The sequence below is a fragment of the Opisthorchis viverrini genome (genome assembly GCF_000715545.1).
Source record: "Opisthorchis viverrini unplaced genomic scaffold opera_v5_42, whole genome shotgun sequence".
Classification (NCBI taxonomy): Eukaryota; Metazoa; Platyhelminthes; class Trematoda; order Opisthorchiida; family Opisthorchiidae; genus Opisthorchis; species Opisthorchis viverrini.
The window spans coordinates 1396104-1410799 of NW_008751698.1; the positions used below are offsets into that span (position 1 = coordinate 1396104).

Here is a 14696-nt window from a genome sequence, read left to right on the forward strand (position 1 = left end):
GGCTATTTGAACACCAGGGTTTTGAAGACCCTCCAGCGTTCGTCTCATTATTTCATCGATCACAAAGTTAAAAAGGAATGGAGAGAGTGGGCATCCCTGACGGACACCGCTTTGTGTGCGGAAGCTTTTGGAGAGCTCTCCGTACACTCTCACACGTCCGGAAGTGTACCCTTTGTGTACCCATTGAGCTATACTGGGAGGTGTCCGTGCGACACTCGCAGTCTCGCATATCAGGTTGGTCAATGTTTAGGGGTCTGACGAAGAGGTTCCTGGGCCCTCCAGGTTGGGGCTTGTAAGATGTAGCGATTTATTCTGTAAAAATTGAAATGCACTTGCATTTCCCGCCAAACACCGCTGTCTTGCGGCCAGACTTTTAAGCCGAAAGCTTTGGTTGGGGACCCTAATCGTCCAATTGTCTAGGTGTGGGCGCCCCGGCAGTATCCTAGCCCACGTACAACCATTAATTGCACATACACAAATAAACTCATGCCACATCGGCCGTCACGTAGTGTCATCAGCAGGGTCGCCTAATTTGCTGCATACAGCGGGGCGGGTAAGCAAAAACAGGCCACTGAGAATAACCAGGAAACGATCGCTGAAATACGGTAAGTAGAGATTCAGACGAGCAGCAGCTCGTAAGTTGAACCAAAGCATAAGGTAAATGCGGTTATGGTAAGTGCTGAATAGGAGGAACTACTTCGGGAAGAATTCTTCGGGAGACGATCCCGTCAATCGGTATACTGTGTCTGTACTATTCATCGGATGATCGTTTACAAACCCCACCGCGTGTTGTGTAGGAACGTAAACAAATCGTTAAGCCTGAATGCATAAATGTTACATCAAATACGACGTAGAATGTCCCAACTCCCTTAGGTGTCCCCCGGGTTATCATTCCTTCTTTACAAATCTCTTTTGCATCTCTATCTACAGTGTAATCCTAAGGTCAGAGTAATTCAACTTTCACAATACTGCAGTCGACGAACAACTATTGGTCTCATTTTGGGAGGTCTGCAATGTTATGAACAACTGTTGGTCTCATTTTGGGAGGTCTGCAATGTTCCAACAGGTTGTGCTCTCCACTAACGATAACCGACTTACGTATGAATGGTTGTGACAGGTGAACATCGCTGAACCTCATGAGATGCGCACTGTTGATAATTAGTCCAAAAAAGGATGAAAAAGCTGTACTGTGCTTCTCAGTATAGATTGGTTTCCCTGGCAGGATGAAATCTCTGTCAGAAAGTATAGGATCACCACACCACCATCAATCAATGGAATCACTTTGAAAAACGAATTTAGTTACGACAAGTGTGGGAAACATACCATGTGGACATTTCATGAAAATGCCTTCGAGCGTTTCTGTTCGTACGCCAGTATCGATCGCATTCACGGCACTCACTCCGAAAGAGTAAGTAGTTTCAGGAATCAGTTTATCCAAACGACAAACAAACATATCGTCCTCGGGGATCTTTGACGACGCATCCACAGTGGTGACTAAACTCCACTCACGGGCATAACTCCTTGCAGTGGCACCAGGAGCAGGTGCAACCAACCGCTGTTCAACCCGATACGATGTCACAGGACTTCCACCATCGTCACCCTCTGCCGGTGGCTTCCAGAGCAGTACTAGTTCTGTCGCTGATTCCACGTTGGCCTCAAGTGCACGCACGGGACCAGGGCCTGATAATACTTTCAGTGTGAGCAACGCCTTGGCCTCTCCAAATTTGTTCCTAATTACCGCCTCATACATTCCAGCATCTGTGCGTTCCACCTTTGTGAACACGATTGCTGCTTTACCCAGCATATCATTGCGAGGCACAGCACGTTTGTTTCCATCCGGAAGTATAGGATTTCCGTTCCAATACCAGTCAATCTGATCAACCTTAGGAGCAGCCATGAAGGGAATCTCAACGGTGCGGCTAGCACCCTGATTGAGAACAATAGTGTCTTCGAAATTCTCCGGGAGGCACAGCCGTGGAGCAACTGGAAAGTGAATTGTGAATATAGGATGACTTAATCAAGGCTTATAATAGTTGGTGGTACAAAAGTTCGACTATTAATTCATCATCATCCAGTCCATTGTACAACTGGGACTGGCAGTTTGAGATTACACGGGATAGCTTTTTAGCAACACAACTATGATATAGTACACGGTTCATTTTCAAGACAAATTCAACGTTTGAGAACAAACGATATACTGGATAAAACCCTGATGCCCCGAGAGCATAAATCGGTCAGAATGGATTAGTTTGAGCAGTAATCAACACTGATGTAGTTCGAACTTACGTTCTAAGGCAAACGTAGCCTTCGATTCAAGTTTGTCCACTTTGATTGAGTATTCACCAATATCCTCTGGCGTGACCTTGAGGATTTCAAGTCGCTGAGATAGGACGTCATCTGTAATCCTGTATTTACGTATCTGGGCAGCATCCAAACGCTTGCCGTTGTGGAACCATTGGACTTTTTGGGCTGCTTTTGAGATACCACATTCGAAGGACACCACTTCCGGGAGGGAATCAGCCAGGACTGATTCGAGCTCTTTTGTAATTGCAAGTGGCGCGTCTATTGAAAAGATGCAAGTACGAACAGTAAGTTTCCACCCAGTAGTGTGGAAACAGGCATGAAAGGGGTTACACTATTAGATACAAAGAATTTCAACTGTTACGGTTTTTAGTTGACTTCACCAGCGTCACCATACCAAAGGCTAAATTCGCGATGTGGAGATAAAAGAAACTACTGCTTTTTATCCCGATTTATTGTTAAATATTCTACCAGAACACAAATGTCTCAGGACCTATTTTTTAAAGACCAAGTGTGTGAAAACGGACACCATTCCTGTTCTGGTATGGTAAGGCTCAACTACAACAAAACAAAACAGGGAACTGACCTTTCTTCAGGTAAATCTGATTGGAAGGCTTGGACGGTTCTCCAACCCCTTCCTTATTCACACCTCGTACTCGGAACAGGTAGCGCTTCGAATTATCCAGTTTATGCGCCACAAATTCGCACGCATCTGGTGTGGTGGTTGTCCCAACAACTTTCCAGTCACCTTCTCCATCCTCGTCCAGTTCTACTTGATATGCGTCAGCCGGGCCAAAATCTTCTGTTTCAGTCACAGGAATCCAGGAAACTTTGACACTGGAATCACTTAGAGCCTCTGCGGACGGTGTTCCTGGTTTGTTAGGTACGCGAGGACCTTATTCCAAAAGAGAGAGTCAATCAATCCAATTGTGAAAAGATTGCCTATGAACACTGTGACTGACGATACGGAAGACTGGAAAAGCATAGTTAAACTAATGAGACTATCGTTCCTAACATACAGCCCTCTTTTTAATTAGATAGCCATTTGGAACAGATACTGTCTGTAGTTCTATGAGATTATATCAGATATAGACAGCCAGGTAGAACCTTTGTTTAAAATGAACTGAACCGACCGAACCGTGCTGCAATGCTGATAGTCTCCAGAGCAATGAAATGTCACCACGGTCAAGATGCTCAAATGAGTGATTAACAATATACAGGTTGGTTTACCAAGCGACTCACCTTTGACTAAAGGTACACAAGAGTCACTGGGCTGGCTGAAACTTCCAGGACCCGCCTTGTTCACAGCTCGAACTCGGAACTCATACTGCATATCAGGGGATAAACCTTCGATTTCCGCTTCTGGTTGCGCGTCTGGCGCGAACTGGATTCCTCTTGTCACCGTAGAAAACTTTGGTTTCACTCCAACGGATGAAGTGCGGCGTTGACCTGGGACAGGTATGCGGGTTGGCAAACTTTCAATCTCGTACGCAACAATTGGGGATCCACCATCAGATGAAGGAGCTGTCCAGTGCAGAGCAATCTTCCCAGTTTCTTTTACTGTCACAGTCGGTTTCCCGGGAGCTTCCGGTACATCTGATAGGGGCAAAAAATATTTACAGTTGAATACATCAGAAGCTACTTAGACATCGATCAGAGGTTTCTACACGCTAAAGAAAAGTTGGAGAAAAGTAAATTAAAAAGCCACTGAAGTCTGCGAGATAGAACAGAAGACTTCTGAAATCAGCTAGTGACAATTCAGTGTGTAAAATGGGGAAGGTTGAATGGACTGAAAACGGAATCACCCCAGGGAAAGAATCAGCTTCAAGGAGTCACTGAGCAGAAGCGATGAGCTACTCAATATCTATAGTTTGTTACAAGGCATGGACGGGTTTGGCATGCGAGTGGTAAATAAGATGCAATCCAGTCAGTTAAGTTAAGTCTCATCATTCTACTGGTTCCTTCGTAAAATACACAAACGGCAAATTAGGGTATTAATTTTCAGAACGACATGGAACCCATATTAAAACAAATAAATGTTGCGCCAAAGTGAATTTTGAACCACAAAAATTACACCTCAAGAGAAGTGGAAAATGTCAAGAAGGCCATCTAACAAGTTGCAAAACAAAAATGGTGGGTTTTGGGCGGCTGCTGACCTATTCAAACAATCCTCTGACTACTCATAAGTAGTCAGAGTGTTGATATGAATAGCTTGGCATTTGTCCCGAGGTCGCGGTGAAAATAAGGTCGGATCCTGAAAAACTTAGCAATACTCGTCCTGTTAGAAACAGTTCGTTAACCAAAAAGTCATGTATCTGATTACCCGTCACCCAACTGGTGAGTAGCAGTAACTAAAAAAATTGCTCGCGACCGGACCAGCCTTTCAAAAGCAAGAGCAAAGTAAATGTGATTAGCCGCAAAGGTAGATGCGTACAGTCAACTCACCGAAGGCGAATTTCGCTGTAACTGGCTGAGTTTCTGCAGCTTGTGAATCTCCAACTTCGTTCCTGGCCAAGACAGAAAATACATAGTCTTTACCAACTTGTAGCCCTTCGATTGTGTGCTTAAGGTCAGTGACCGTAGCCACGATCGTTGCTTGAGTTCCTCGTTTACTCGCATCACGTACACTCACAACATACTCCAAGGGACTATCACATCCACCAAGGTCTTCCGGTGGGTTCCATTCAAAGACGACAGTCTCTCCATTGTTCTCAGTGACTCGGGGTTTTCTAGGCGCTGACGGTTTGTCAATAACGGTGACATGAGTCACTTGTGAGATCTGCCCTAATTCGTTCTTAATAGTAACCTTGTATGCACCGCTATCCTCACGACGAACACGACTAAGTGGAAGCGTCGTCAATCCGGCTACGATATCTGGCTTGAATCGGGGCCGTTGTTCCTGTGTTGGGTTTGAACTTGATGCCCACGTCCAATCGACCTGGGGTTTCGGTGTCGAGACAAACGGAACTTCGAGTATTTTGGACGAACCAGCCTTGAGTATGATCCGATCTTGGAAATCTTCAGAAAATAGCACTGCTGGAGGAGCTGGAAAGTAACAACATAAGTTTGCAGTTATTGAAAGCGATCACTGAGGACGACCCGAAACACAAATGAGTGAATTCAAGTGACGACCATTATGGTGTCGAATTCCGAAGCTTCAGGGGGAATCAAAGAGTCTCATACTTGTTACCCTGATTGTGGACATCATGCTTTGTACGAATCGCTGTACGAAATCTACTCTTAGAATTTCGTGAACGCCATGGAAATGGCTGCGCATAATGACATGAAGAGTTTAGTCCGAATATTAATCAGATGATCATTGATCTGTACGCCGAGATTAGTAATCAGTCTGTAAATATTTCGTCAACCATCGAGAAGACCTCATCCGTGCGCAGTTCGGTGGGTCACTGTCTCAACTGAAAACGTTGACTACGATAACACCTAGGAAATGAAGTAAAGTTATAGGATTCATTGTCTAGACGAAATACACTACTCGTAGGGTTACTGAAAACTCCTCGGTAAATATGCTAAAAAAGAGATGCATGTGTATTGAATGTAGTCTCTCTTCAAAATCAAATTAATGTACTAATGAGTGCATTCTGTGGATCATGGAATCCACAGCGGGGTGAACTGAGGATATTCTAGATATGCATGTACCGTAGCCTCTGTTTGGATGCCAAACAGTAACCATATGTTATGACGAATCTTATACAACAGATAAACAAGTTACCGTGTACCTCCCCTTAAACGATGAACCCTAGTGAACAACTGTATGGGTTGCTCTAGGGAGAGTTACCCTTGTGGGAGAACCGATACTACTATACGGAGTTTAACCATTTTATAGCTACCTCATGGGTCAAGGAATTTGTCATAATTAGTCCACTTAAAATTAGTTCTGGTCATGTATTCGTGAGGAAAAGTCCATTCTGGAAATGCTTGTAAATCATACCGAACTTCGGTATTTTTTCTAAATGGCATAAGGTCCAATGTCGTCAATGGTTACCTTACCCTTGTTTTCAAAAACAGTTCACAGGTCCTCCACTGGAGCTGATAAAATCGAGTTTGCTGACAATCCCACCGTATATCTACACTACTCCTAGGGTCGACGAAAACTATGAACAGCCAAATATCAGTTTCGCCCTTCTTGAAAATCATAAAATAAGCGGTCTCAAGTATACCCAACCAAACATCACGATTACTCCCCTATCTATTCGCTCACTTCGCGCGTGTGCTTATTGATCACCGTCACGGCCTCCGTACCCACTACTCGCCTTGCTGCGAAGGTCGCCGCGTCCGAGACTATGCTAGCATGTGTGTGTCACTGACCAGACGCGCCCGTGCTCAATCTACTGAGTCTTCCCTGACCAGTCCTGTCGTGCTACCTGTGTGATCGCACAGGCAATCAGAATAACGGAATTGGGACCGGAAGGGATGATCGCAACCTACGCCGACAATCCACTTGCCGTTTTCTGGCCTGTGGACTTTGACGCTGTGCTGCGCAGGTCAGTGACAAACTTGCGAACTCGACGCCATCAACGTGGATAATTGAGGTTTGTTGTGTAATTCCAATTACTTGTGTGTAGACTTTCGAACCCAGTTCTTCCGTTTGATATTCGGGACCGTGAAACCTACCCGCATCGGGAAACTCAGCAGTCTCCGAATCTCCACCAGCCCTATTTTTTACGTGCACTCCAAACTATACTTATGTCATGATGAACACTCATTTGCGACTCAAGTTGGTGTTGGCGGGAGACCCAGCGACTCGATTCTCTCGTTCCTAACAGTAAAAGCAATAATAACAATGATAATTCGTAGTTTATCGGAAGAAATCCACTGTATGGTGGTGAGGATTCAGGAACTGGGTTTATTCGTGGATCCCAGTGACGGTGAAACCAGAAGTGGGCTGTCAACAGTTTTCATTGACCTTGCTACTAGCAGTAAAACACACTTTGATACCTTGAATATTGTCCCAACTGAAAAATGAGGCGGAAATCGTATTGTTTTAATTGATTAGACCCCACTGGCCTCACCCTACTCCTATTGACGATAAACACTTCGGAACCGAAGTTTCCCTATCATTAGCAAATTTATTTAGTGTCAAAGGGGAACTTAACTGAATCTCTAGTTTGTGTTATTGCTTGACTGAATATGCCCCACAAAGACTGCCTCATATTTCAGCGATAACGATACTCAGTATGTCGAAGTGATTCTCTCGATACGACACTACTTATAAGGTTGAAAATTCTTTGAATAGTTCTCACCAGCCTTATAAGTAGTAGTTTATAGATAGGAAAATATAACTGAACTAAACAGACCCCAACTGATGTCTGAATTTAGCCACTCATCCACACATAGGCTTCATGTAGCTGTAGCAACGGAATGGACTGAAAGTAGTATGAGGGGAACACAAATATAGGGTTCCTGCATTCAACAAGCTTCAGTTAACCTACCTTTGATTTCCACTTTGGCCTGGCCCGATAGATGCTCAACCTGGATGGCATATTCACCCACATCTGCGTCCGTGATACGTTCGAACACAATTCCTTGAAGTGTACCCTCATTCACAAAGCGGACTCTAGTCTCATTTGGAGGAATGGTGAAGGGCTTCTTGTCCTTAGTCCATGATACAGCTGTCCTTGGATTGCGCGACAACTCGCAGTCCAACCGATAGGGAGTTGGTTTCACTTCAACGATCACAAGATCCTCTAATGGTCTTTCGAATTCCAGCGCAACGCCTGCATAAACGCATAAAGAAGCAAAACGGGACGGTCATTGAGTTAGACAGCACCGCACAGATTACATATGTATCCGATTTTCCCGACATTTCATTTCTCCTCACACATTCTGGTCAGCGAATGAGGTAAACACATCAACATATTGAAAACTTACCAAGTTCAATCTGATTTGATGGGCTGGATGGTTCACTGGTTCCAGCTTTGTTCACAGCAGCGACTCTGAATTCGTAAAGTTTCTCAGGACTCATTGATTCCTCTTTTGCCAGGAACGTCAGTTCGGGATTTGTGATTGTCTGGGATTTGGCCACTGGCTGCCATGTTCGTCCACCAGCAACTCGCATCTCAACCAGATAATGCGATGGACGTGATTCAGCCGGTGCCGAATCCGCGACTGGTGGACTGTCCCAACTCAGATGAACACTTTGTACTTCCGGTTCAGCACGAGTTGGACTGACAGACGCACGGACATTGGTCGGTGCCGATGGAACATCTATGCGGGTAATCATGAGATCCGGGATAGTCGAAGTGATAAATCGAGAGATTCACTACCAGCAAAGTAAAACTTAGCCCTTATTGAATGACAAATGTCAATGGAATGTAGAACACGCGATCAAGTGCGAACAGTCTATCGTGACGAAGTAATGAAAACCTCTTACCATTCGAAGCATCCTGTACCGTTATCATTCTGACTGGAAAATGATCAGGCATTTGGATGTCATCTATCCATAACAGATCGGTTTCTTATATCTCCTGCAGAAGCCTTTTAAGTTTGATGCGTGCGGGCTGTCTCTTACGCAATCGACGTATGTTAGAGTATAAGCTTATTCCGTTAAAAAGCATAACCGTTAGTGCCGGGTGAACATCTGAGAACGAGTTCGTATACAAAAATAATTCGAAATTCCCCCAATCCACCAACGCAACCACACCAGCCGACAAGAGCCGTTAATTGACACTCAACAATGATCTATTGTGATAATCTGAAGAGGACTTACTGATTGGTTCCCCGTCTGTCTTATGACCTGGCCAGTTTGGTGACCTGACCTGCTAGCCTGATGAAGATTTTGTGTCAAAAGCGAAACGCTGTTCAAATAAAAAAACTACCGATCGTTTACCAAGCCCTTCTGAAACGATTACTTCTCAATCGATTCCAACCTTTTCCCAATTGATTAGAAAAAACTCGTTCAGCAGCAAAGTAGGCGTAGATAAAGGGTCGATTGACCTACGCCCTGACCACACCAATTCCGCAAAGCTCGAGTATTTCACACAGTTTTCCGATCATCCAATCGGCACGTTGCATTTTCGCGCGGATGTTTTCACCTACGCACCTGCGCATGAACCATTTAACGGGAAATGACAGGCGACTTTCACACTCAAGTTCGTGAGTATAGATCATCAGCACGCAGCAACTCGGCACAGCTGAGTCAGGCTATCAAGGCACTCGACCCCCCCCCCCAGAACTCTTGGATAGACAGACCGGTCAAACTCCAACAGACCGAGTGCTAATTCGACGGTGAGTGATAGCGGACAAGCAAACATGGCGAAACTCACCCAGGCTCAGCAACCGAACAACCTATGGCTGTCAGTGGCCACCAGGTGCAGTCAGGACGCGTCAGCGAACTGTCAGAAACCCACCGTTGGAGGTGCAAATATGCGCAAGCAGGAGTCAGTCTTGTCGATTGCAGTTCCAGGGAAAGCTATTGGCTGGACCGTAGGATACTTCAATAATCAATTTAGACGTATCACTTTGATTTTTTCCAGAAAAATTTTAATGCTTTTTTGCTAACTTTGAAGCCTTTGGTGAAGACAGCCAACCAAACGGCGATCGGAAATCGATCAATTCTTAAATTGTTTCACTGAATTATAAGAGGGTTGTCCTAATATAGTGTGCGCAAGTTTTTGTAGCGCCATCAGATCCGAAAGGTGGCCGAAAAGGAAGACATGAATCTTCACTTGGGGGATTGCTGCACTTTTGGAGCGTTACTACTCAAATCTTTGTCGATCCTCTTAATGCGATACACCAGGGCCATCTCACTTTTCAGTGCGATGGTTATTCGAAATACGAGAAGGCCTGTACTCATTCAATGGAAATTCCATGTTTATCTGCTGGCCATGTTCTTCGAAGATCAGTGAGATGTAAGAAACCTCGGTGTTACCCTGGCTGCTAACTTCAGTTGTTCGTCCCACGTTCAAACTCTCGTGCACCAGGGGCCGTGGGTTTGAGCTCCTAATCTGCTGTTACTTGTCCGACACCCCCAAACTCGGGGTGAGAGCAACGTCGGTCGTCTCCACGCGACGATGCCAGCGCCAGACGCAGGCATGTGCGTGAGCAGATTCGTGTGAGAACGCGACGTATACCTCAAATGGTCAAAATACTGGGCGAAATATTCAGGTTGTGCAGATGCGGTGGAGTCATAGCGGGCTAAAGCATGGATGAATGAATAGAATCGGGAACGTAAATATTTTCCAGTAGTAGAGAGGTGACATACTCGTTCGTTCATGGTGAGATTTTTATCACTGTTTATTGTTACTTCCTTTGAGATGCTAATCGCCTTCCAACTTGGTGTCCTTTCTCATCTTGGAGATAACCGTACAAACTACGTGGTTCCCCTACGATAAAAACTGGGTTGAATCCGTTCTATATCTTCAGCATACCTTACATACACTGTTATTCAGTAGGTGATGTATTTCACAAACTGGCATGCGTCAGCGATCTACCGTTGACATTGAATTGCACTGTAGACCAGTTTCCTTTGTGAGATCTTGCACTGGAGCATGATGACAAATTCTAGCACAGCTTAGCCAAGTTCAAATTTACGGTCTAACATACAAAATGTGGGGTCCTTGAGTAGTGTGGTGCTCAACGGGAGGGCACCGACATTTCCTAATTGCTTGAGAGCAGTGTGATTTCATTGATTTTATTGGGCTTTTAACCTCCCGTGCGGAAGTAGACTAGGAATCGCTGATGTGAAAGTATTAGCGAAATTGGCCCCGATAGCTGCTTGATGCTGTAGCCACCCTTTCGCCACATACATGACTGTACAGGTCACCGACACTCGCTAGATCACGAGATCCGTCTTTTTTTACACTCACAATTCACGTCACAGAATCGTGACTCATTTGACTACACAGATCACAGTCAAGCCCTTGACCCCTAGACTCGTCTTCTTTCCCCCCACGTACAAAACACACAGACTCATCTGACATCGACTGTCTACCGTCCGATGAGGTAGCAACAAGTCATGTGCTGACGTCCACACACACACAAACGTTCCTACACATAGGATAACAGCACAGCAACACAACACACCGCAACAGAGCTTCGCATGTCATCCAACTCGGGGCAGAGCCGCTCAGGACTTACGGCGCTTCACTCAGGCTTCACTCACGGATAGTCAGTAAATACGTGTGGCTGCTACAACAGCGAAGACACGAAAACCTGAATCCGGACTTACAACAGAATTAATCAAACTGTACCTGCAAAACGATAAGTCCCTTGTTTGCATATATACCTGTCGTAATAATTTTACTCAACAAGCAGACATTGTTAGTGCTCCCCGTTTTCTCGTTCATATAACTAATTTTCGGGTTCTAGTGGAGCATTAACAATGTGTCTCAAAAAGGCACTCGTGCCAACGAACAGAAATGAGTATAAGAATGAAAAGTACATTAAACCTGAGATTCCAATCAGCCATACTGGCTCCGCCACCATAGGAGAAACATGGTGATTACTGCACCGACAAAGTTCTCTATGGGAGGAAATGTAGTACCACATCTTTCGAGGAAATTCTGTCATAACAGAAACAGCTTACTCTCTTGGAGAAAGGAAAGTTCTTCTAGTTCAGTCTGCAAGACCATCGACAGATTGGCTCTATAGAGTGTAGGAAAACCAGAACCAAGGAGAGTGTGGTAAAAGTTATCAGGGACCGACAGCCAGCGACACAACAGAACACGGCTGATTTTCAGCGGGAAGTGGAAGGGGGGACATTCTCCTCCCAAATCGATTAGGAAGCAAGTCCTGATTCCTTAAATGGTTCTAATGCTCCCTTAGAACAGACATCATAATGGAAATGGCCTGAATTTTGATCCCGATCCATCATCACTACTGGTAGATCAACCGTTCGAATTCAAGGTTCCAAGGGTTACAGCAGAACAAGCGGGCTTGGCACTTTGGTTATACCACCTCTAACTGTTACGGCAAGTTTCTGACTTGACTTGACTTGACTTCATTTAGCAGTGGACAACTCAACCTTGGATACACAAAGTACTCTTTCTTGGAACGATCCACAGTTGAAATGCCCATTGAAGACATTACAGCTGAAAGATAACTCAATAATCGTTGAATTCCGGGTAATCCAACCTAGAAGTAACCTTTCTTTTTATGGTTCTTGTTAAACTTTAGCACAGTGAAAACGATCATTATCTAACTTCCTAGATGATGGGGTCTAAAGAATAGTATATAGTACGGTAGTTCACGTTCACAATTTTACGTCAGCACGTGAATCATGGGGGTGGGCAAGGGCAAGGAATACCTGGAGCACCTACTCCCATCCTCATGGAAGCCGTTTGAAAGTACCTCGCTACAGGCGACGGCTTGTCGCTCCAGTGTAGACAGTTCACACCAGTCAAACTTTCGAGGAAACACCATCAGGAACACACTTTGGAACTATCAAGAAGGGAGCATTGTGCTGGCTGGTCAATGCGTATCTACTCCCGTTTAAAGAACTATGTCCACTCCCGGCATACCACCGGAAATGAACGAAAGCTGCTGCTGTCGCCAGGATTCGAACCTGGGTTCTTGCGGCCACAACACAATGTCCTAACCGCTAGATTACGACGGCGGGTTGCGCCCTTCAATATACTCGACTGAGCCGTGCAAACGCTTTAACTCACCGTAGCTTAATTTCATAAGAATCGGCTGGGTTTCCACAAAGTCCGACTGTCCCACCTCGGTCTTGCAGGCTACAGAAAATATGTACGATTTGCCAACAGTCAATCCTTTGGTAACCGGCATCGCCATGTCCGGTGTAGTGCCAACTGATTTAGTTGAACGTGTCGACGCTTCACGGAATTCAACCACGTATTCCACTACACCTTCAGCTCCGCCAAGCTGTTCCGGAGCCTCCCACGTGAGTACAAGCGAATTCTCTGTCACATCTTTTGGCAATAAGTTACGAGGTGGGGACGGCTTGTCCTGCACAATCAACTTCACTTTGGCAGTTACCTCTCCCAGTCTGTTCCGAATTACCACGCGATAGTCTCCGGCATCTTCCATTTGTACTTTATTCAGGTTCAGCCGCGTCATAGACATGTTGGTTTCATCTCTGAACCGTGGTTTCTGGTCGCCTCGTTTGGCCGATATCAGTGTGCATGTCCATTCGACTGTCGGTTTTGGGACTGCTACGAATGGGATCTCTATTGTGGATGAAGCACCGACCTTCAGTATTAGTTTATCACTGAACGTCTCTGACAGGCGTAGCGTCGGCGATACTGGAAAAACGAAAGATGAACGTAATGGAGTTTTAGACAAAAGAAGGAGCTTGATCAACGTTTTCAGTGTGTTGACAGCATGTTAAACTCTGCCCTCACCTCAACATCTCCAATCAACTGTCTTCAAAAGGTGACCAGGCTTCAGGGGGACCACTTCATTTTGAACCCCTAAGTCTGAAGCATTCAAGTCAGATCAGATCAAGTACTGTTTCAATGAGTGTTTAGAGTGATGGGCCACACAGCCACCTCGCAGTATGGAAATATGCTGAATTAGGCTTACTCTATTCCAGGCCATAACCCGGTAGTCGACATAGCACTGAAAGAGAAACGAAGTTTTTGGACTAGAACTTTCACCCAACCATTTGCATCAAATTGTCAACTCTGTAAGATCGATAGATCTTCTGTCAATTAGTTTGGTCGGCTCAAACCAATCGCGAGCGAAATACTTCGGTATGGTAGAACACTTACTCTCGGTTAAAGTGCTTTAGTAGAACACCTTCTCACAGGGCTGCCATGGAAGCAACTTATGCAAGGAATTATGAAGTTTCTTACCGCTAAACTGAGACTAGATGCGTGTTATGTGCTATATAACCATCATACAGTTAACACAAGAAAAAGTCGGAAATGTTATTACTGTTCATAATAAGGGGCATGGGTGGTCATTTATGCGGGAACATCACAAACTGCGTACTAAACTATAATCGCGATTCTCGTAATCAAAAGTCACGCACTCAGCATGCCCTTTACTGATCCCAAAAGAACAACCACGTCCTTTGACAATAGGTCATCGTTGTTCCATATTTTGGCTGGCTTGGGTACAGTGTGCTTGAGCAGTGCCATCGTCGGTTTGTGAAAAGGGTACCATGGTTGCTTACTGCTTAGATGAATTATTTTTTAGTCCTCTTGAACGTTCCTTCCCAGCTCAGATTTAGGAACGATGAACCTCACTCGGATGAACAGTCGCTGACTCCAGGGTATCTGTCACGATAGCTCTCGTGTGAGTAACTAGGCTATAGCCATTCATACCAAAATTGATAGTACAAAATTCTAACATCCTTTCCGACTGGTATGAATCCGACGACCACCCCCACATGTCCGATTACCGTAAGGCTCTAATAGGATGTGTCAACCGACGTGTCGACCCTACTCAAACCACCACACATAATGTAGTTT

At 45.0% G+C, this 14696-nt stretch overlaps 2 protein-coding genes across 2 annotated transcripts in view; one reads left to right on the plus strand and one right to left on the minus strand.

Annotated features, from left to right (window-relative positions):
* The window catches only part of T265_03095 (hypothetical protein), a gene marked incomplete at both ends in the record, with an annotated part of 123412 nt that overhangs the window by 69508 nt on the left and 39208 nt on the right, over nucleotides 1–14696 (minus strand). Inside the window, 8 exons of the mRNA XM_009167500.1 lie at nucleotides 1324–1983; nucleotides 2287–2562; nucleotides 2888–3196; nucleotides 3544–3897; nucleotides 4747–5346; nucleotides 7752–8036; nucleotides 8191–8526; nucleotides 12927–13523. Of these exons, the coding sequence (XP_009165764.1) occupies nucleotides 1324–1983; nucleotides 2287–2562; nucleotides 2888–3196; nucleotides 3544–3897; nucleotides 4747–5346; nucleotides 7752–8036; nucleotides 8191–8526; nucleotides 12927–13523 (3417 nt within the window). The remainder of the gene's footprint in view (nucleotides 1–1323; nucleotides 1984–2286; nucleotides 2563–2887; nucleotides 3197–3543; nucleotides 3898–4746; nucleotides 5347–7751; nucleotides 8037–8190; nucleotides 8527–12926; nucleotides 13524–14696) is intronic.
* T265_03096 (hypothetical protein) overlaps nucleotides 1–14696 on the plus strand; it is a gene marked incomplete at both ends in the record, with an annotated part of 78205 nt that overhangs the window by 29203 nt on the left and 34306 nt on the right. Inside the window, 3 exons of the mRNA XM_009167501.1 lie at nucleotides 1206–1408; nucleotides 6670–6803; nucleotides 12946–13162. Of these exons, the coding sequence (XP_009165765.1) occupies nucleotides 1206–1408; nucleotides 6670–6803; nucleotides 12946–13162 (554 nt within the window). The remainder of the gene's footprint in view (nucleotides 1–1205; nucleotides 1409–6669; nucleotides 6804–12945; nucleotides 13163–14696) is intronic.